Here is a 20463-nt window from a genome sequence, read left to right as displayed (position 1 = left end):
GCAGCATTTTATGGCCTTAAGACATTCAGGAATGTACTGCAATGCAGTTACTGTTGAGACAAACTGGACCTAGTTTAAATAAAGAATCACAAGACTGGAAGGGACATTGAGAGGTCATCTAGTCCAGTCCCCTGCACTAATGCCTGGACTAGGCTGGGATGATTTAGTTTGTGTTGGTCCTGCTTTGAGCAGGGGGTTGGACTAGATGACCTACTGGGGTCTCTTCCAACCCTAATCTTCTATGATGCTAAGTATTATCTAGATCATCCTGACAGGTGTTTGTCTAACCTGCTATTAAAAATCCTCTGATGATGGAGATTCCTTAATCTCCCTAGGCAATTTATTCCAGTACTTAACCACCATGACAGTTAGAAAGTTTTTCCTAATGTCCAACCTAAACTGCCCTTACTGCAATTTAAGCCCATTGCTTCTTGTCCTATTCTAAGAGGTTAAAGAGAACAATTTTTCTTCCTCCTCTTTGTAACAACCTTTTATAGATTTGAAAACTTATCATATCCCTTTCTCAGTCTTCTCTTAAACAAACCCATTTTTTTCAATCTTTCCTCATGGGTCATGTTTTCAAGACCTTTAATCATTTTTGTTGCTTTTCTCTGGACTTTCTCCAATTTCTGAAATGTGGTGCCCAGAACTGGACACAATATTCTAGCTGAGATCTAATGAGTGTGGAGTAGAACAGACAGAAGATTTACTTCTCGTGTCTTGATCACAACATTCCTGGATAATACATCCCAAAATGATACCCGCTTTTTTTTTGTTTTTGTTTGCAACAGTGTTATACTGTTGACTCATATTTAGCTTGTGATCCACTATGACCCCCAGATTCCTTTCCACCATACTCCTTCCTAGGCAGTCTTTTCTCATTTTGTCTGTGTGCAACTGATTGTTCCTTCCTAAGTGGAGTACTTTGCATTTGTCCTTATTGAATTTCATCCTATTTACTTCAGACCATTTCTTCAGTTTGTCCAGATCATTTTGAATTTGAATTCTATCCTCCAAAGCACTTGCAAGCCCTCCCAGCTTGATATCATCTCCAAACTTTATAAATGTACTCTCTATGCCATTATCTAAATCATTGATGAAGATACTGAACAGAACCAGACCCAGACTGATCTCTGAGGGATCCCCCTTGATAGGCCCTTCCAGCCTAACTGTGAACCTCTCTGGAAACAGTTTTCCAACCAGTTATGAATCCACCCTGTAGCTCCATCTAGGTTGTATTTTCCTACTTTGTTTATGAAAAAATCATGAGAGACAGTATCAAAAGCCTTACTGAAGTCAAGATATAGCACATCTACTGCTTCCCCACTATCCAGAAGGCTTGCTACTCTGTCAAAGAAAGCTATTAGGTTGGTCTGACATGATTTGTTCTTGACAAATCCATGTTGACTGTTACTTATCACCTTATTATTATCTTCTAGGAGTTTGCAAACTGATTGCTTCATTATTTGCTCCATTATCTTGCCAGGTACTGAAGTTAAGCTGACTGGTCTGTAATTCCCTGGGTTGTCCTTATTACCCTTTTTATAGATTGGTACTATATTTGCCCTTTTCCAGTCCTCTGGAATCTCTCCCATCTTCCATGACTTTTTGAAGATAATCACTAACGGCTCAGATATCTCCTCAGTCAACTCCTTGAGTATTCTAGGATCAGGCCCTGGTGACTTCAAGACATCTAACTTGCCTAAGTAATTTTTAACTTGTTCTTTCCATATTTTATCCTTTGATCCTACCTCATTTTCACTAGCATTCACTATGTTAAACATCCAATTGCTACTAACCTTTTTGGTGATGACTGAAACAAAAAGGTTATTTAGTATTTCTGCCATTTCCACATTTTCTGTTATTGTTTCCACCCCACCCCCACTACTGAGTAACAGGCCTACCCTGTCCTTGATCTTCCTCTTGCTTCTAATGCATTTGTAGAATGTTTGCTTGTTACCTTTCATGTCTCTAGCTAGTTTACTCTCATTTTGTGCCTCGGCCTTTCTAATTTTGTCCCTACATACTTGTGTTGTTTGTTTATATTCATCCTTTGTAATCTGACCTAGTTTCCACTTTTTGAAGGACTCTTTTTTGAGTTTCAGATCACTGACTATCTCCTGGTTAAGCAAGGGTGGTCTCTTGCCATACTTCCCATCTTTCCTATGCAGTGGGATAGTTTGCTCCTGTGACCTTAATAATGTCTCTTTGAAAAACTGCCAACTCTCTTGAACTGTTTTCCCTTTTAGACTTACTTCCCATAGTATCTTACCTACCAACTTCTTGAGTTTGCTGAAGTCTGCCTTCTTGAAATCCATTATCTTTATTGTGTTGTTTTCCATCCTATCTTTCCTTAGAATCATGAACACTACCATTTCATGATCATTTTCACCTAAGCTGCCTTCCACTTTCAAATTCACAACCAGTTCTGCCCTATTTGTCAAAATAAAATCTAGAACAGCCTCCCCCAAGTAGCTTTTTCTACCTTCTGAAATAAAAAATTGTCTCCAATACATTCCAAGAGAACAAGACAACCCAGGAGAAATATATAAGGCAAAGACAACATAACCCCATTTGAACCAGCCTAATAATTTCAAAGTCAATACTTGATATTGTTGCAAGAGTTCCTGTTTAGGCTTAAGGTTGCTGCCTGCTCATTGCTATGCCATAAACATATGTAATACTTCCAAAATGCTCAGAACTGGTTTCACATCCCGTTATGAATACAAGATATCTGCTGTGATCCATTTAAACAGCATTATGAAATTTTCCAACACCTACAGAACATAGTTTCTTTTATCTAGAAAGGGTAAATGGTTTATATAAATACCATTTTGAATTCCTCCTAACCATTGTTATAGATTTACATTTTCTAAGATTCAGCAAGGCTTTCTAACCTTTGAAATATTTGTTGTTAAATAGCATCTTTGAAAAAAAAACTTTTTTTCTGATAGAACAAATTTCATTTAATTATTTAGGGAAGGTTACAACAGTTACCAACTCTCTCTCCAATGAATACATGGAGGGTAATTTTGACGGATTTAGAGCAGGAAAAAAGTTTTGGATATATACAAAAGACACATGGAACACCTGCTGAAAGATCAGAAAAAGAGAAAAATGCCATTTTTTCGTTTAGTGATCAAGAAAATTTGACACTAACATTAAAAACGTGTTCTGGATCATATCAAGATCCTGAAAAGAATTTTTGTTCTGTTCTGCACTCTGGTATCAGCTGGAGTGTTAAGAATATTACCCTACTAGGAAAAGTCTTGCCTTTTTGAAACTACTTGTTTGGAAAAGAGCATATTTTCTTCCATTCAAGGTCTCCTCTGAAAAATGAAGCCAAATCAATTAAGAAATTGGGACAATGTATTTAAGTGTGAGTTTTCTTTCCTTTACATTTGTCAAAGTAGCTTTGCATCTCTACAGAAAGACTCTTTGCATCATACAACTCATCATTCAGTCTATGACTCACGGGAATCCTGACATTTGCATCAATGCATGCATGAGGATTTAAGAACTGAATGTTACATGCAAAGGCTACCATATGAGGTTTAGTCATATCTTTTCCCTGCACAACTAACATGCTTAATTTTTCTATTTGTTCTTTTCCCGTCAGGGGAATTCACTAATATTGCTCTAAATATTAAAGCCATACTTGAGTAACAAAACTGCATTGAGTATTTGGATGCTGAAACATTGCTGGCTGATAAACTCACTTTCCAAAAGACTTTTTACTTGCCATTTTAACATCAAGCACTTCAGAGAGAGTGTAGAAATAAAACCATACAGTATTAATACTAGGAGTATAAACTGTATAGGAAAGAGATATCATAGGAAGTTGTGGGGAGTACTATTATAACTACAGGAGTCCAGATATTTTACGAAATACAAATTCTGAGTAGCAGAGGACCATGCAGTAAGTCCTGAATGGACACACATCCCTAGTCATAAGAATGCAAGTATACAAGCGGGGGGTATACTACTGACCTCTAGATCACAATAGTGACAGTCTGTACAGTGTTGAGACAGACTGTGATGTACTGAAACCTAAGTTAAAATTATAAGCCATCACCTTAAATTCTCAGGGTATTTCCTGGTCCTAGCTTGTAGGCTAGAGGGCTCTGTAGAGAAGCATGTGATCTGGGTCTTTTAGCAGCAATCTGCAAAGAGCCAGCTTATAGCTTTGCTTCTCTGCCTTAGGGAGCAGCCTGCTTTGTGACTCTGTTTTTGATTCTTGTGTATTGAAGTTCTAGACTGTAAGAAGTAAAGAAGTATTTTCCATTACAACTTCTAACTTCTCTGTATGTCAGATCATTGAAGCCAGGGCCAGCTCCAGGCCACAGCGCGCCAAGCACTTGCTTGGGGCGGCACGCCGCGGGGGGCGCTCTGCCGGTTGCTGGGAGGGCAGCAGGTGGCTCCGGTGGACCTGCCGCAGGTGTGGCTGTAGACGGTCCGCTGGTCCCGTGGCTCCAGTGGACCTCCCACAGACATACCTGCGGCAGCTCCATCAGAGCCGCGGGACCAGCGGACCGTCCACAGAAATGCCTGCGGGAGGTCCACCGGAGCTGCGGGACCGGCGAGCGGCAGAGCGCCCCCCGCGGCGTGCCGCCGTGCTTGGGGTGGTGAAATGGCTAGAGCTGGCCCTGCTTGAAGCCATAAAATTAAACTAAAACAGATGACTTCAGTTACTCAAGTAGTAATGGGTCAAAAGTCATACTGAGTTGGAGGCCGAAGAAAGCTTCAATAATATATGCAATTACGTGGGAGTAATTGGTTCTGGAACGCACACACACATAAAAGATTACTACTGATGGTCTCTGAGTAATATAGGGGATTTGTTCAAGAAATAACCCTGGTAGCTGAGCAAGTAACAGTGACCATTACACTGGGCTAAAGCTGAGGAAAAGATGGTTACTCACCTTTGTAACTGTTGTTCTTCAAGATGTGTTGCTCATATCCATTCTAATTAGGTGTGTGCACGCCGCGTGCACGCTTGTCGGAAGATTTTTACCCTAGCAACACTCAGTGGGTCAGCTGGGCACCCCTGGAGTAGCGCCGCTATGGCGCTGGATATATACCCCTGCCAACCCAACGGCCCTTCAGTTCCTTCTTGCCGGCTACTCTGACAGAAGGGAAGGAAGGCGGGTTTGGAATGGATATGAGCAACACATCTCGAAGAACAACAGTTACAAAGGTGAGTAACAGTCTTTTCTTCTTCGAGTGCTTGCTATTCCAATTAGGTGATTCCCAAGCCTTACCTAGGCAGTGGGGTCAGAGTGAGATGTTGCAGAATGCAAAACTGCTGAGCCAAAGGCTGCATCGTCTCTGGACTGTTGAACTAGAGCGTAATGAGAGGCAAAGGTGTGGACCGAGGACCAGGTAGCTGCGTGACACATCTCCTGGATCGGTACATGAGCCAGGAAGGTGGCAGATGAAGCCTGAGCTCTGGTAGAATGAGCGGTGAGGTGGCTCGAGGGAACATGAGCCAAGTCATAACAAGTACGGATGCACGCTGTCACCCAAGATGAGATCCTCTGGGAGGAGATAGGTATGCCCTTCATTCGGTCTGCCACCGCGATGAAGAGTTGGGGCGTTTTACGAAAGGGTTTTGTCCGCTCGATATAAAATGCAAGCGCTCTATGGACGTCTAGGGAGTGAAACTGTTGCTCCCGTAGTGATGAGTGTGGCTTCGAGGAGAAGACCGGAAGGAAGATATCCTGGTTGACATGAAAGGCCGAAACCACTTTAGGAAGGAACGCCGGGTGTAGTCGCAACTGCACCTTGTCCTTGAGAAACACAGTACATAGTGGGTCCACCGTGAGAGCCCGAAGCTCGGAGACTCGTCTGGCAGATGTAATGGCTACGAGGAAAGCTGTCTTCCAGGACAGGTATAGTAGCGAGCAGGTTGTTAATGGCTCAAATGGGGCAGACATGAGTCTGGTTAGAACCAGGTTGAAGTCCTAGGTTGAGGCGGGCCGTCGTACTTGGGGGCGCTCAAAGCCCTTGAGGAACCTAGAAACCATAGGGTGCGAGAACACGGAGCGGTCACTCTCCCCTGGGTGGAAGGTAGAGATGGCCTCCAAGTGAACCCTCGATGATACCACCGCTAGGCCCTGCTGTTTGAGATACCAGAGGTAGTCCAAGATGGTGGGGATCGAGACCTCGGTGGGAGTGACATTCTGCGTTTCGCACCAGCAGGAGAAACGCTTCCACTTGGCCAGATACATTGACCGAGTGGAAGGTTTCCTGCTATCCAGGAGTACTTGTTGTACTGAGGCAGAGCAATGTAACTCTGACTGGCTTAACCATGCAGCAGCCATGCTGTGAGGTGAAGGGACTGCAGATCTGGGTGGTGAAGTCTGCCGTGGCCCTGAGTTATGAGGTCTGGGTGAAGAGGCAGTGTAATTGGGTTGTCTATCGAGAGGTCGAGCAACATGGTGTACCAGTGCTGCCTGGGCCATGCTGGAGCGATCATGATCAAGCAAGCGGAGCTTTAGCAGGACCCTGTGCACCAGCGAACAGTGGGAAGGCGTAAAGCAATTGGCTTTCCACGGCATCAGGAAAGCATCCGAGATCGAGCCCTGGGAGAGACTTTGGAAGGAGCAGAACATCTGGCATTTCCTGTTCTCGCGGGAAGCGAAGACTGGGGTGGATGGAACGGCATCCCTGCACACACCAGGAAAGGCGTCAGCCACCAGTCGAGGGAGCCTAGGATGTTCGGGGGAATGGTGACTACCATGTCTATGGCGTCTCTACCCAGGTGGTATACCGAGTTGAGCCGAGATTGGAGGGGACGGAGGCGTAGCCTGGCGTGTTTGGTCACAAATGTGCAGGCAGCCATGTGACCCAAGAGACAGAGACAAGTGAGAGCCGAAGTCGTTGGGAAGTTCTGTAGGCTTTGGATAATTGTTACCATCGCCTGAAACCGAGTCGGTGGTAAGCAGGCTCTGGCAAGACTGGAGTCCAGGACGGCCCCAATGAAGTCTATCCTCTGTGTGGGAACCAGAGTGGATTTCTCTGTATTGATCATCAGGCCTAGATGTGTGAATAGGTCCTTGACGATGCCTACATGATGGGTGACTTGTGTCTCGGAGGTCCCTCGGATGAGCCAATTGTCCAGATACGGAAAGACATGTATCCGGCGGCGGAGGCGGGGGGAGGTGGTGACTACAGCCATGCACTTTGTGAATACTCTTGGTGCTGTAGAGAGGCCAAAGGGTAGGACCGTAAACTGGAAATGCTGACGGTTGGCTACAAACCACCTGTGTGGAGGATAAAGGGCTATGTGAAAATACGTGTCCTTCATGTCAAAGGTGGCATACCAGTCTCCGGGATCCATGCATGGGATGATGGTCCCCAGGGATACCATGCAGAACTTCAACTTTATCATGAATTTGTTGAGTTCTCGCAGGTCTAGGATAGGTCTGAGACCTTTCTGCGCCTTGGGGATTAGGAAATAGTGGGAGTAGAATCCCTTCCCCCTTTCGTCTTCTGGTACTTCCTCTATGGCTCTCATGGTAAGGAGCGTGCACACCTCTTCTAAGAGGAATTGCTCGTGAGAGGGGCCCCTGAAGAGGGACGAGGGTGGGGAGTGGAAGGAGGGGGCGTGAAATACATTGGAGGTGGTACCCAAGTTCCACCGTGTGTAGGACCCAACAATGTGAAGTTAGCTGGGACCACACAGGGAGGAAAAGGGAGAGGTGGTTGGAAAAAGGAAGGAAAGGATCCTGGAAAGGAACTGGTATGCCGTCCTCGGGCACACCTTCAAAAGTTTGGCTTTGGCCCTGTAGGCGGTTTGGAGGGACCCTGATTCTGGACCCCTTGGGGTCCAGACCGCCGTCTACGATTGCCTCGGCCACACCGTCTGCCGAAGTCCTGCCTTGGGCTAGGCGGGGGATAAGGGCGGTGAGGCTGGGGACGGAAGGACCTGCGCTGAGTCACCGAGGTGTGCATCCCGAGGGAGTGCATGATGACCCTTTTGTCCTTAAGGCTCTACAGCCTGGGGTCAGTCTTTTCAGAGAATAGGCCTTGATCATCAAAGGGCAGGTCCTGTATAGTGTTATGTAACTCAGGTGGAAGGCCTGACACCTGAAGCCATGATATCTACCTCATGGCGACACCTGAAGCCAGGGTCCTGGCTGCGGAGTCAGCTGCGTCCAGGGAGGCCTGGAGAGAAGTTCTCGCCACCTTCTTCCCTTCCTCCAAAAGGGCAGCAAACTCTGGGCGGGAGTCTTGGGGAATGAACTCCTTGAATTTCTCAATGCCGTCCAGGTGTTATAATTGTACCGGCTGAGCAGAGCTTGCTGGTTTGCCACCCTGAGTTGGAGGCCCCCAGTAGAGTATACCATGTGGCCCAATAAGTCCATGCGCCTAGCTTCCTTTGATTTTGGAGCAGGAGCTTGCTGACCATGGCGTTCCCTTTCATTGACTGATTGCACAACAAGAGAGCAGGGAGGAGGGTGCACATACAGGTACTCATACCCCTTAGAGGGTACCATGTACTTCCGCTCAACTCTCCTGGCCGTGGGCGTAACAGATGCTGGAGGTTGCCAGACGGTATCGGCATTTGCTTGTATCGTACGGATAAACGGCAAGGCCACTCTTGTGGGGGATGTCAGCTGACAGGATATCCACCACCGGGTCCTCTATCTCCGGGACCTCCTCCACCTGAAGATCCATATTCAGGGCCACCCGCCTCAGGAGATCCTGATGTGCCTGCAGGTCAATTGGAGGAGGGCCCGAGGAGGATGTCCCAGCCACCGCTTCATCTGGAGAGGAAGAAGAGGAAAGCCCAGGGACAAGAGGGTCCTGTGTGGGCTCCTGTTCTTGAGTAACGTCCGTCTCAGGTGGAACTTGAGACATTGCCAGCTGAATGAGAGCCTTCTCTGTACTGGCGGGAGGGAGACAGCTGACTGTTGCCTCCGGCACCCGGTGTTCCGCCAGTGCGGAGCGGGATGGCATTGGAGGTGCACTTTGGGCTTGATGGTATGCCCAACGTATCCAGAATGACCACTGATGGGGTCCCTGATCCTGGGCCTGGGTCTCCTGGAAGACACGGCTGGGCACATCTGAGTCACGGTCCTGTGCATAGGAAGCACTGTCCGTGTGAGAGGACACAGATATGTGACAAGATGGCCAAGGAGGCGCTGAAAAACCCTGGGAAGGGTCTCCTTCTCTAAACGGCCTTTCCCTGTGTGGCACCAGAGAGCGGTACTGGTTGCCATACCAATACAGGGAACGAGACCGGGACCTGTGACCGGAGCGGTGCCGGGAGGTCGACCGGGATCTGGAGGCTCGACGTCTGGTGCGGCTGCAAGAGGCGCGGTGCCGGGAATGGTATCGGGAGCTGGATCGGTGCCGAGAGTATCGGGCTGGCGAACAGGACGCTGAGCGGTGTCGCGAGTGTGACTGGTACCGACATGGAGAATGGTGCCGGGACTGCGAGCGGCGCCGGGACCGAGTGTGCCGGTGGGACCGTGATCGTGACCGGTGCCTCTCAATGGTGCCGACAGAGGGTGGCCTCAGCAGGATAGGCTTGCCTATTGATTGAATGACCCTCACCAGCAGTGCCGGGGGTTGAGGCAGCGCAGACTCCGTCAGCGCGATCAGCTCCCTCGCCGTAGAAAAGGTCTCCAGCGTGGAGGGAATTGTGAGCTCAACCACGGCGCGCACCGGGGAGCTTTCAGGCACTGGACTTGACGGCCCTTGTGGGACTGGAATCGACGGTGCTGAAGCTGTCGGTGCCGGGCGGTCTGATTTAGGTGGGTGCTCCAACTGCGGTGCAGGTGGCACGGGAGCTGCCTGTGGAGAGAGGGAACGGTGCCGAGCAGACGACGGTGCCGGCGACGGTCAGTGCCGAGGGGCCTTAGCGGTACCGGCTCGATCCGGTGCCGAAGAGATGCTTCTGCTTGATGCAGACTGTCCAGTGCTCGGTGCCGAGGGAGGAGGAGTAAGAGTTGCCTCCATCAGGAGCTGTTTCAGATGAAAGTCCCGCTCCTTCTTCGTCCTGGGCTTAAAGGCCTTACAGATCCGGCACTTATCGGAGAGGTGGGATTCCCCGAGGCACTTAAGGCAAGAGTCGTGGGGATCTCCCATTGGCATTGGCCTGTGGCAGGTCGAGCATGGTTTGAAGCCCGGTGAACCGGGCATGGGGCCCGGAACCGGGTGCGGGGAAGGGGTTAATCCCCAAATCCCTCTCAACTATATACACTAACTATAACGAAGAATGAATAAAACTAACTATAGAATTTATAACTATATACACGAGAATTAATAAAAGAACTGTGAGTAGCTAGGGAGGTGGAGATCAGCTAAGCCGTGCTCCACTGTTCCAACGACCGACATGGGCGGTAAGAAGGAACTGAAGGGCTGTTGGGTCGGCAGGGGTATATATCCAGCGCCATAGCGGAGCCACTCCAGGGGGCGCCCAGCCGATCCACCGAGTGTTGCTAGGGTAAAAATCTTCTGACGAGCGTGCACGCAGTGCGCGCACACCTAATTGGAATCGATATGAGCAAGCACTCGAAGAAGAACTGGAGGTTTGTAAACATAATTGGTTAGAAGACAAATTAAAATAAGACTTCAAATAAATCAGTGATTATGGGAGGAGAGGGAAGGAGAGGAGAGAGAAAAGCACAAATAGTTGCTTGGTGGACAAGAAGGGTTAAAAATTATAGACATCATTTGTAGAGGAAAGCGAGATGGATCCTTGGGCCATGTTTCAAATGGTGAGATGGCATGAAAAGCACAAAACTAACACAGGAAAAAGAAATAGAATGAGATGTTTAGGAACAATAGGGAGAAAAGGAGGAAGTGAGAGCCACATGAGACCTAAAAAAAGAAGCACCCTGGATGTCAATATCTGTTCTAGTGAGAGCTGAAGAAATGTTTATGTATATTATGTATATCCCTCATGGTGGACAGCCATATAGATATATATTGTTAGATGCCAGCTCTTGCCTGGGCTGCTGGCATAAGTTAAGAACTAAAACTCATAGCTGGAGACCAGATCAGTTCACCTGTAAGCTATTTTCAGCAAAACTAACAATTTGTCTTATAAGAGGGTACAGTACACCGCTACCTCAATATAACATCACCTGATATAACATGAATTTGGACATAACGTGGCAAAGCAGTGGTCCGGCGGGGGGGGGGCGGGGCTGCACACTCCGGTAGATCAAAGCAAGGTCAATATAACACAGTTTCACCTATAACGCGGTAAGATTTTTTGGCTCCCAAGGACAGTGTTATATCGAGGTAGAGGTATATTTAGTGTTTAGACTCTATGAAATGCTGGTAAATTGCTGCATACATTAACGTCACTTGTAATACCTGTATTCCTGACTATAAGAAATTATGTAAGTTTTGCTTTATAATTTTGAAGATGTTTGCTCTGAATCTGAGAGCTCACGCATAAGAATTGTCCCCCTCTGTCCATCCAGAAGGATTATCAAAATCAGATGGGCCATCAAGGAACATCGCAATACAAAGGACAGGTTAACAGCCCTATGACACCTTGGAAATGCTACGTGTAAGGAAGCTGGTCCTGTGGACTTGGAAGTTGAATGAAGGAAATAAAAACTATGGGTATGGCTACACTTGCAGCTGTACAGCGCTTTGAAGTGCGAGTGTGGTCGCGGCACCAGTGCTGGGAGAGAGCTCTCCCAGTGCTGCCAGGTACTCCACCTCCCTGTGGGGATTAGCTTACAGCCCAGCACTGGGGCACTATTTACAAAGGTGCTTTACAGCGCTGTAACTTGCTGCGCTCAGGGGGGTGTTTTTTCACACCCCTGAGCGAGAAAGTTGCAGCGCTGTAAAGTGCCAGTGTAGCCAAGGCCTAAGTCACAGGAAGATTTTCCATCTCTCTTCGCTGTTTGAATTCAGACAGGGCCAGAGACTTTAGAGTCTAAAGTTTAGACTGAGGCAGAGATCTCCAGGGGTTACTCCTGGGTCTGCACTGGAAGACACTTTGAATTGACAGATCACTACAACTCTGTCACACTTAGGAAAGCTCTCTCCCAGCACTGGCGCCGCGACCACACTCACACTTCAAAGCGCTGCCGCAGGAGCGCTCCTGCAGCAGCGCTGTACAGCTGCAAGTGTAGCCATACCCTTAGGATTTAGATGGTAACACATTGTGTATATATGTTTGCTTGCTTTAACCTGTAAATAACTCATTTCTTTCTCCTAGTTCATACCTTTAGATAGTTTATTACAGGACTGGTTACAGGCGTTGTTTTTGGTGTAAGAGCTAGAGTACCAACTGATCTGGGGTAAGTGACTGGTCTCTTGGGACTGGAAGCAACCTGAAGATGGTGTGATTTTTGGTGTAACTGATCATTTATCTCTAAGTCCAGTTTGTCTGGGTGGCAAGATAGACTGGAGAGTCTAAAGGGACTGTCTGTGACTTCATGGGAAGACTGTTATAGTGGAGTTGACATTTGTTACTGGCTTGGTGAAATCTAATTACAGAACACACCACCAGTTTGGGTCTACCCTCTTTTTGAGTCGGCCCCTGTCATAAACAGATAGCTAAGGGTTAATGTCTCTTTCAGCTGAAGCACCTGACCAGAGGACCAATCAGGAAACCGGATTTTTTCAACTCTGGGTGGAGGGAATTTGGTGTCTGAGGTCTTTGTTTTCTGTCTGCCTGTTTTCTCTGAGCTTTGGAGAAGTAGTTCTGCTTTCTAATCTTCTGTTTCTAAGTGTAAGGACAAAGAGATCAGATAGTAAGTTATATGGTTTCTTTTCTTTGGTATTTGCATGAATATAAGTGCTGGAGTGCTTTGATTTGTATTCTTTTTGAATAAGGCTGTTTATTCAATATTCTTTTAAGCAATTGACCCTGTATTTTGTCACCTTAATACAGAGAGACCATTTGTATGTATTTTCTTTCTTTTTATATAAAGCTTTCTTTTAAGACCTGTTGGAGTTCTTTCTTTACTTCAGGGAAATTGAGTCTGTACTCACCAGGGAATTGGTGGGAGGAAGAAATCAGGGGGAGATCTGTGTGTGTCGAATTTGCTAGCCTGATTTTGCATTTCCTCTGGGTGAAGAGGAAAGTGCTTTTTGTTTCCAGGACTGGGAACGGAGAGGGGGAGTCACTCTGTTTGGATTCACAGAGCTTGTGTCTGTGTATCTCTCCAGGAGCACCTGGAGGGGGGGGAAGGGAAAAAGGATTATTTCCCTTTGTTGTGAGACTCAAGGGATTTGGGTCTTGGGGTCCCCAGGGAAGGTTTTCCAGGGGGACCAGAGTGCCCCAAAACACTCTAATTTTTTGGGTGGTGGCAGCAAGTACCAGGTCCAAGCTGGTAGCTAAGCTTGGAGGTTTTCATGCTAACCCCCATATTTTGGACGCTAAGGTCCAAATCTGGGACTAAGGTTATGATAGCCCCAAGTTAGGCACTCATGGTCATTAACCACTTTTGACAGCGTGATATTATATATATATTATATATATACACATACATAGAGAGAGAGAGAGTAGAGAGTAGAGAGTAGAGTAGAGAGTGAGAGAAATCCTAATGACTTGGGCATATATAAATAAAAGGGGCCTCTGTTTAAAGTGTTATATGAAGATATCTCTAATTATATCGCTGGACTATTGGGTTGAATCCTTGGCTGGAGCCAGAGCCAATATTGAACTCAACCTAAATAGTCTCTTGTTCAAACAGTCTGATAAATTACAGAGCAGTAGACCTTCCTGTTCTAAATAACTACAGACAAGAGAACAATTCCAATCATCACTGAATTTTCAGTGTAAAGAAAAACTAATACAAATCTAATTAATTTTTTGGGACTGGTATAGAGGAAGTATAACAGAAAATTTTAGTGGTAGGAAAAATTCTGTTTCTATTCATTTTAAAAAGAACCATCATCTCAATCTGGGCTACTGGGACTAAACAGTGCCCTAAGTACCAGGTAAGACAGCTACATGACAGCTGCTTGAGGTACACTCCCCATATAAGAAGTTTAAGTGGATAATGACTCAACTAATAATATTTAACAAAATACTCAAGTCTATGTTGCTGCCTTACACATAGTCTAAATCAAGGCACTTTTTAAAAACATATATAGCTGATATAAGAATGATTTTTAACTGAAGATAGACATGCATTTCCAGCTTGCTTATAAACATCCTAGAGAGCTGAAACAATCCATATTAACATCAACACTGCAATATATATGAGATACCTTCTTTTCAGAGGTAACAATAAAACACAGTAAGTAGGAGACCTTATCAAAATACCCACATATGACAGAATATGACCAGAAAAACATGTGTCAGAGGAAGATCATGACTATATTACAGGGGTTCTCAAACTGTAGGTCAGGACCCCAAAGTGCATTGCGACCCCATTTTAATGGGGTCGCCAGGGCCCAAGGGCTTGATCCCTGAATGGCAGAGCTCAGGTTCTCTCGTCTTTGCAGAACCAATATTGAAACTTTCTTCTTATGATTGCCTTACAGGCTTCCCTAATAATATTGTTGCAGGTTTCTCCATTTTAATTGATTTTAAAATGCATTTTGATTTCCTTGCTTATAAACAGCTAAAGTTCCTGAGTCTTTAAGCAGTAAGTAATACATCCTCCAAGATCTCTGTCTAACTTTCAGTTAAATCACAGAGCACAGCAAAGACAGAGCAAGTTCACTACAAAGCGAACTGCTCTATGATACTTATCTCCTTTGTAAAACACTGAGATCTATGGATAATATTGATAATAATACATAGTTCTCATATATTATTATAACAGTTTCCAACAGGGTGGATCTAAAAGCAGAGGAAATTATTATGTGATCACGCCATCTGTTTAACTGGCGAGCATGAGCTAGTCTTTGGAGGGTAATCAAAGTTCCTTCCAAGTCTCAAGAATGCACAGCTCCTATAGCTTAGTCTTTATATGTTGAGATCTATATGCTTCCTGTTTTTCTGCCCTCTCAGGACCACATTTGACTCTTTAGATTTTCCTTTCGTAAGTTTTGAACTTGTCTAATCTGAGTTCCGGAGCATTTTCTCCCTTTTCTATTTATTTCAATTTTTGATCTATGTCTGTGACTGTTTTCGTATGTTCACTTGAGACTGCTTTCATTTTGTTGACTCTTTTTGCTAGTTCTTCTACATACGTTTTAAGATCTTAAACTGCTGCCTGAACATCGCCTTTGATGTGTTTTAGCTGAGAAACAATCTTCCTGATGTCAAATTTTTTGGAAGAGGCAAGCTTGGTTATTTTTTTTTTTATTTGATTTACAGGTTGCTTTCTCTGAGTCAAATTCAGAGTTGGAGACAAACAATTCCAAGTTCAATAATTCATAAAAGTCTGTGACCACTAACACAAAATAAAGTATACCCTGTCATAACATTTCTTCCCAGATCTGGACCTTAGCGTCCAAAATATGGGTGTTAGCATGAAAACCTCCAAGCTTAGTTACCAGCTTGGACCTGGTAATTGCTGCCACCAGCTAGGAATTATACAGTGCCTAGCTCACTGTCGTCTCCCCAAAACCTTCCCTGGGGGACCCCCAGACTCAGATGCCTTGAGTCTTACAACAAAGGGAAATAACCCCCTCCCCTTGTTTCCTTGTTACTTCCTCCCAGGCTCCCCTCCCTGGACGACCCTAGGAGATTCCCTGCTTCCAGTCCTGGAAACACAAGTACCGAGAGATCTAATCTCTCTTCCTCCTCACCCAGAGGGTATGCAAAGTCAGGCTTAGTAAATCTAACACAAAGAGATTTTCCCCCTGACTTCTTCCTCCCACCAATTCTCTGGTGAGCTGCAGACTCAATTCCCTGGAGTCCCCACTAAAGAAAAAACTCCAACAGGTCTTAAAAAGAAAGCTTTATATAAAAAGAATGAAAAAAGGACATAAAAGGATCTCTGTATCAAGGTGACAATATACAGGGTCAATTGCTTAAAGGAAAAAAATGAATAAACAGCCTTATTAAAAAAAGAATACAATTTAAAACATTCCAGCAACTACACACATGTAAATACAAAAGAAAACAATATAAACCTATTGTCTTACTATCCTTGTACTTACAACTTGGAAACAGAAGATTAGAAAGCCAGAAGATAGAAAGATCACTCTCAGAGATGAGAAAAGGAACAGACCAAGAACAAAGGACTCTCACCCAAAACTTCCCTCCACCCAGATTTGAAAAAGTCTTGTTTCCTGATTGGTCCTCTGGTCGGGTGTTTGGTTCCCTGTGTTAACCCTTTACAGGTAAAAGAACATTAACCCTTAGCTATCTGTTTATGACATACCCTGTTCTTTATTTTCACTTGTTCCATTTTGAAATGTTTTCTTTTCAATTTTTGTTAACTGCTTTAATACACAACAAAAGTAGCTCAGGTCTTTTGAGGACTCATAAGAAAGGAATTATCCGAATCATTTTATATTAACCCAAAATTGAATAACTATTCCATTAAATCCCTAAATAAAATAGAAAGAATATTAAAAATAATCTCCCATTTGATCCACCCATTTATCAGTATTTTTTCCCTAAAACCAAAGATCTAGTTTAATCTGTTTCTTTATATTTTTCTGTTTTTCATTAGCTAGAATTGTTGGCTAAATCTGTTTACTGGAATCTGAAGAAAGGCTTTAAATATGAAGAACTAAAGTGACTATCATGTAATTTTTTGGAACAAATAAGCAATACATTATCTGCATAGCATGTTGAATATGCATCACTGTGGGTCTAAACTGGAGACCACTGTCCTACAGATATTAACTCTCTTTAAATGGATTATTTAGGAAAGCAGAGAATTTGTAATAAAAAAAGTTCTGATTCAAAAGTGGTAAGGCAAATGTTTATAGTAAGTTATTCTTATCTTGATATTGGAGTCCAAACCCTTATTATAAAACTAAAGTTATCTTGATAACTGAGCTACAGTCTCCCTCAACAGGTGCCTAGAAGTGTATGATCACTGTTTGAGTACCAGTGAGTTTATATGTATAAAGGAGAGGTGAAAATATTCTTAATTCTATTCCATGGAGTATGACAGATGCTGAAATTTAGGACAAGTTGCTGAAATACAAGCTATACATTGACTCTACCACCTTTACAATTCTGGAAAACACAAGGTAGTGGTATAATTTGTTCATCTGAATTTGTTCTTTGTCACAACATTAATCAGTGTATGGAAAAACAGGAAGAGACATGGAGTTTTTAAAACAGATCACTATTTTCACAGGACTGTAGTAAACCCAAATTTAGTACCTTTGCTAAAAACACTGCATTTCTAAAATGTTGTTCTCTAATTCAGACAGACTGAGGGCAGACTAAAACAACAGTAGGATCTAACCTTTTTTAAAACTGTGTAATACTGTGTAGAATACTGAGTAGTAAATAAAGAATAGCAACAATACCATCAAGAATGATTTGGAATTTTTAGGCAATACATTGCAAGCCCTTTTATGCCTTTTTCCATACAAGAATACTAAAGTCTACTTTGAGAATCTGTATTTCATTATGATTACAGTATCCTGGTAATTTCAGTAAGTAGCATGTATTTCCCATCAGAAAAAAACTGAAATGCAGTGTGTAATAGTGGTATGTATTTTAATTTCTTACCTTGTCAATCATTTTACGTGCTTCCATTTCCTCAGCATTGGGATTTTCCAACTCAATAGTGTAAGTACCTTTGTCACTTTGGTCATCATCATTGTCCTTTTCAGTAGCAGCAGAAACAAGTTGGCTTTTTAATTTTTTGTCCATCTCCTGGTTTTGGCTTGGTCTATGTCCAAGACTTCCTGAACTTCTTAACAATGCAGTTTGTAAGAAAGGTAATGCAACCGAGGGTTCTTCTGATTTTTGTTTTAATAGTTTTGCATGAACACCATGTGCTACCCTACTAGTCTGCAAAGGCAAAGAAACCCCTTTGATGTCTCCAGATGTACCTTTCACTTTCTCCGCTCTCACATGAGGTGTTGAAGAAGGAGTTTCTGAGCAAAGAGCTCCTACGTTCTGAGAAAAGGAATAAGATCGTCTCTTTCGAGGATGGTCTTCATCAAAAAACTCAATCATAAAGGCAGTTTGACTTATAGCAGCCTGCTCTTCATGCTTTTCTGTAGTATGGGCTTTCTGGTATGACTTTTTCTGTTCTAAATGTTGATGACTTAAATGCTCATCAAGTGTTGCTCGCTTATTGTAATGTCTGCGTGCACCAGCATTTTCTGAATCACTCTGTGTCCCGTCATCATGTTTATTCCCTTCAAACAAAACAAAACAAAAATATATTACTACAAAGTAAAAATATCACATGGACAGAAGCTGACAAATTAAAATGTACATGGAAATTATACTTGTTTTTCTGTTGGTAACCCAATGTCCTTCAGTAACTGGCTCTTCAGACTTCCTACAGCTACACTAATGCATTCACCTTGCTACCAGTCAAATAAATGAAGTCTTCACAAGCTGATCAGTGACACAGATGCATTTGAATTGCCTTTTTTTTTAACTGTAAATACTTAATCAATGGTTTACAGAACCAGATAATATTATACAGGTGTACCAGATCTTGGTCTCATTTAATCAAGCCATCCAGTCAAATTGCCTTCTTTTATGTAGTCAGCTGATTACAAATGACTCCTGCACCAGAAAACAAAACTTGACCCGGAAAAAGCTCCAGGAAGGGTTAAGGGGATGCGGAATATAGTTACGTGATAATTCACTGTTATTGGGAAACACCTGTAGAGAACTATGGATTTGGAACATTATTTATAAGTATTTACAGAATAACTTTTCATCTAGTTAAACACTGTAGTTTCCAGAAAAGGGTGTCTAGTTAGCATCAGCACTAATCCTTTATCATACTCTCACACAAGTACAATGAATTTTCCAACCAGTCACTCCTGCCAGTCTGCTAAAGCACTTTGAGATCTATGGCTAAAGATCACTGTGTAAGAACTTACTATTATTATTAAAAAGAAATTTAAATGGAAGGAACTACATAGCAACTGAAATTTTAAAAGCCAAACTTATTACAAAGCAGTCTTCTGTGAAACAAAACTATCCAAAAACTGTAGAATAAGTTGCTATTCTCTCTCTTTAAATCATCTGGATTTTCTTCTTTTAGCGATAAGGTTTTTTTTTTTTTTAAGTAATTGCTTTTTGTACAAATATCAAACTATGCATGTTGTTAGTTACTAAAATGTTGACTTTTCCTCTGGGTCTCCTAGAGTGTATAGATTGTCATTTAGATTGGAAGCTCTGCTAGTTAGTAACGGTTTTGATATGTCTCTTGTACAGCATCAAACACACTGTTGATGCTAAACCAATTAAAATAATCATAACCATTATTGGAAAACAACTAATATAGTAATTATAAAATTTAAATTTTAAAAATTCAGCTATTTTGTATGCTACAAAGATTATGAAGTGTTCATTTTTTGTTTCCTTTACCAGACACAGAAGTATCAGCTAGATAATAATACGAAACAGTCATCCAGCTGGCTGTGTTGATAAGGTTATGTTACATGAAAATAAAAGTTCATTTTCCACAGTTAATTTGGAATTTCTGGTACTGTTTAACCAAAATGGAGCATTGCAAAGGCAATGTAACAAAGAAAAAAAAATTACAGCACTTATCTAGCAATCAGACATCATCTAGAGCCCATCAGGGTTTTAGATGCAGCCCGTGGGATTGCCACCCCTGTGGCATCATGGGGCTAACGCAGGCTCCCTGCCTGCCCTAGCCCCACGCCGCTTCCGGAAGTGGACAGTACCACGTCCCTGCAACCCCTGGGGGAGGAGGGGAGCAGAGGGCTGTGTGTGCTGCCCTCGCCTATAAGCACCGCCCCCCACAGCTCCTATTGGCCAGGAACAGAGAGCCTGCCTTAGCCCTGCTGCACGCTGCTGCCACCCCAGAGCCGCTCAAGGTAAACGGTGCCAGGCAAGAGCCCGCACCCCAAACTCCTCCTGAACCCCACACCCCACCCTCCTGTACCCCAAACCCCTGCCCTGAGCCCCCTGCCACACTCCGCACCCCTCCCTGAACCCTAATCCCCTGCCCTGAGCCACCCCCTGCACCTCCTCCTGTGCCCCAACCCCTTGCTCTGAGCCTATACACCGCACCCCCTCCCCACACCCTGCACTCCCTCCCACATTCCAACCTCATGCCCCAGCCCTACATTCATGGCCCTGCATGCTATTTCCCCACCCAGATGTGGCTCTCAGGCCAAAAAGTTTGCCCACCTCTGATCTAGAGTCTTTTCTCTTTCCTCTGTTAGAGATGAAAAAACAATATATCTACTAAAAAAAATAAAAATTGGGATTACCAAGTAGGGATGTGGAAGAAGCTCGGAACTGTGGTAATATTCCAGGATTCATATTAATATAATAATCATACGCATATTTATACGCAGTAGATTTAAAAGATGGGCTTTTGCACTAGAACTTAATGAGACAAAAAAACCTTTATAGATTTGACATTTTAGCTTTTCTGTTGCTGTTACCTC

General features: G+C 43.8%; 1 protein-coding gene across 9 annotated transcripts in view; it reads right to left on the bottom strand.

The window, feature by feature from the left end:
• Positions 1 to 20463, bottom strand: part of CEP170 (centrosomal protein 170) — a 207499-nt gene that overhangs the window by 81080 nt on the left and 105956 nt on the right. For all 9 annotated transcript variants that reach the window (XM_050950377.1, XM_050950371.1, XM_050950373.1 and 6 more), the window contains exon 9: positions 17579 to 18216. In XM_050950377.1, the coding sequence (XP_050806334.1) occupies positions 17579 to 18216 (638 nt within the window). The remainder of the gene's footprint in view (positions 1 to 17578; positions 18217 to 20463) is intronic.

Source organism: Gopherus flavomarginatus, chromosome 4 (genome assembly GCF_025201925.1).
Source record: "Gopherus flavomarginatus isolate rGopFla2 chromosome 4, rGopFla2.mat.asm, whole genome shotgun sequence".
In the NCBI taxonomy this organism is placed as follows: domain Eukaryota; kingdom Metazoa; phylum Chordata; order Testudines; family Testudinidae; genus Gopherus; species Gopherus flavomarginatus.
The sequence above is the reverse complement of the archived record's forward strand: the minus strand, read 5'-3'. Positions and strand labels throughout refer to the sequence as shown.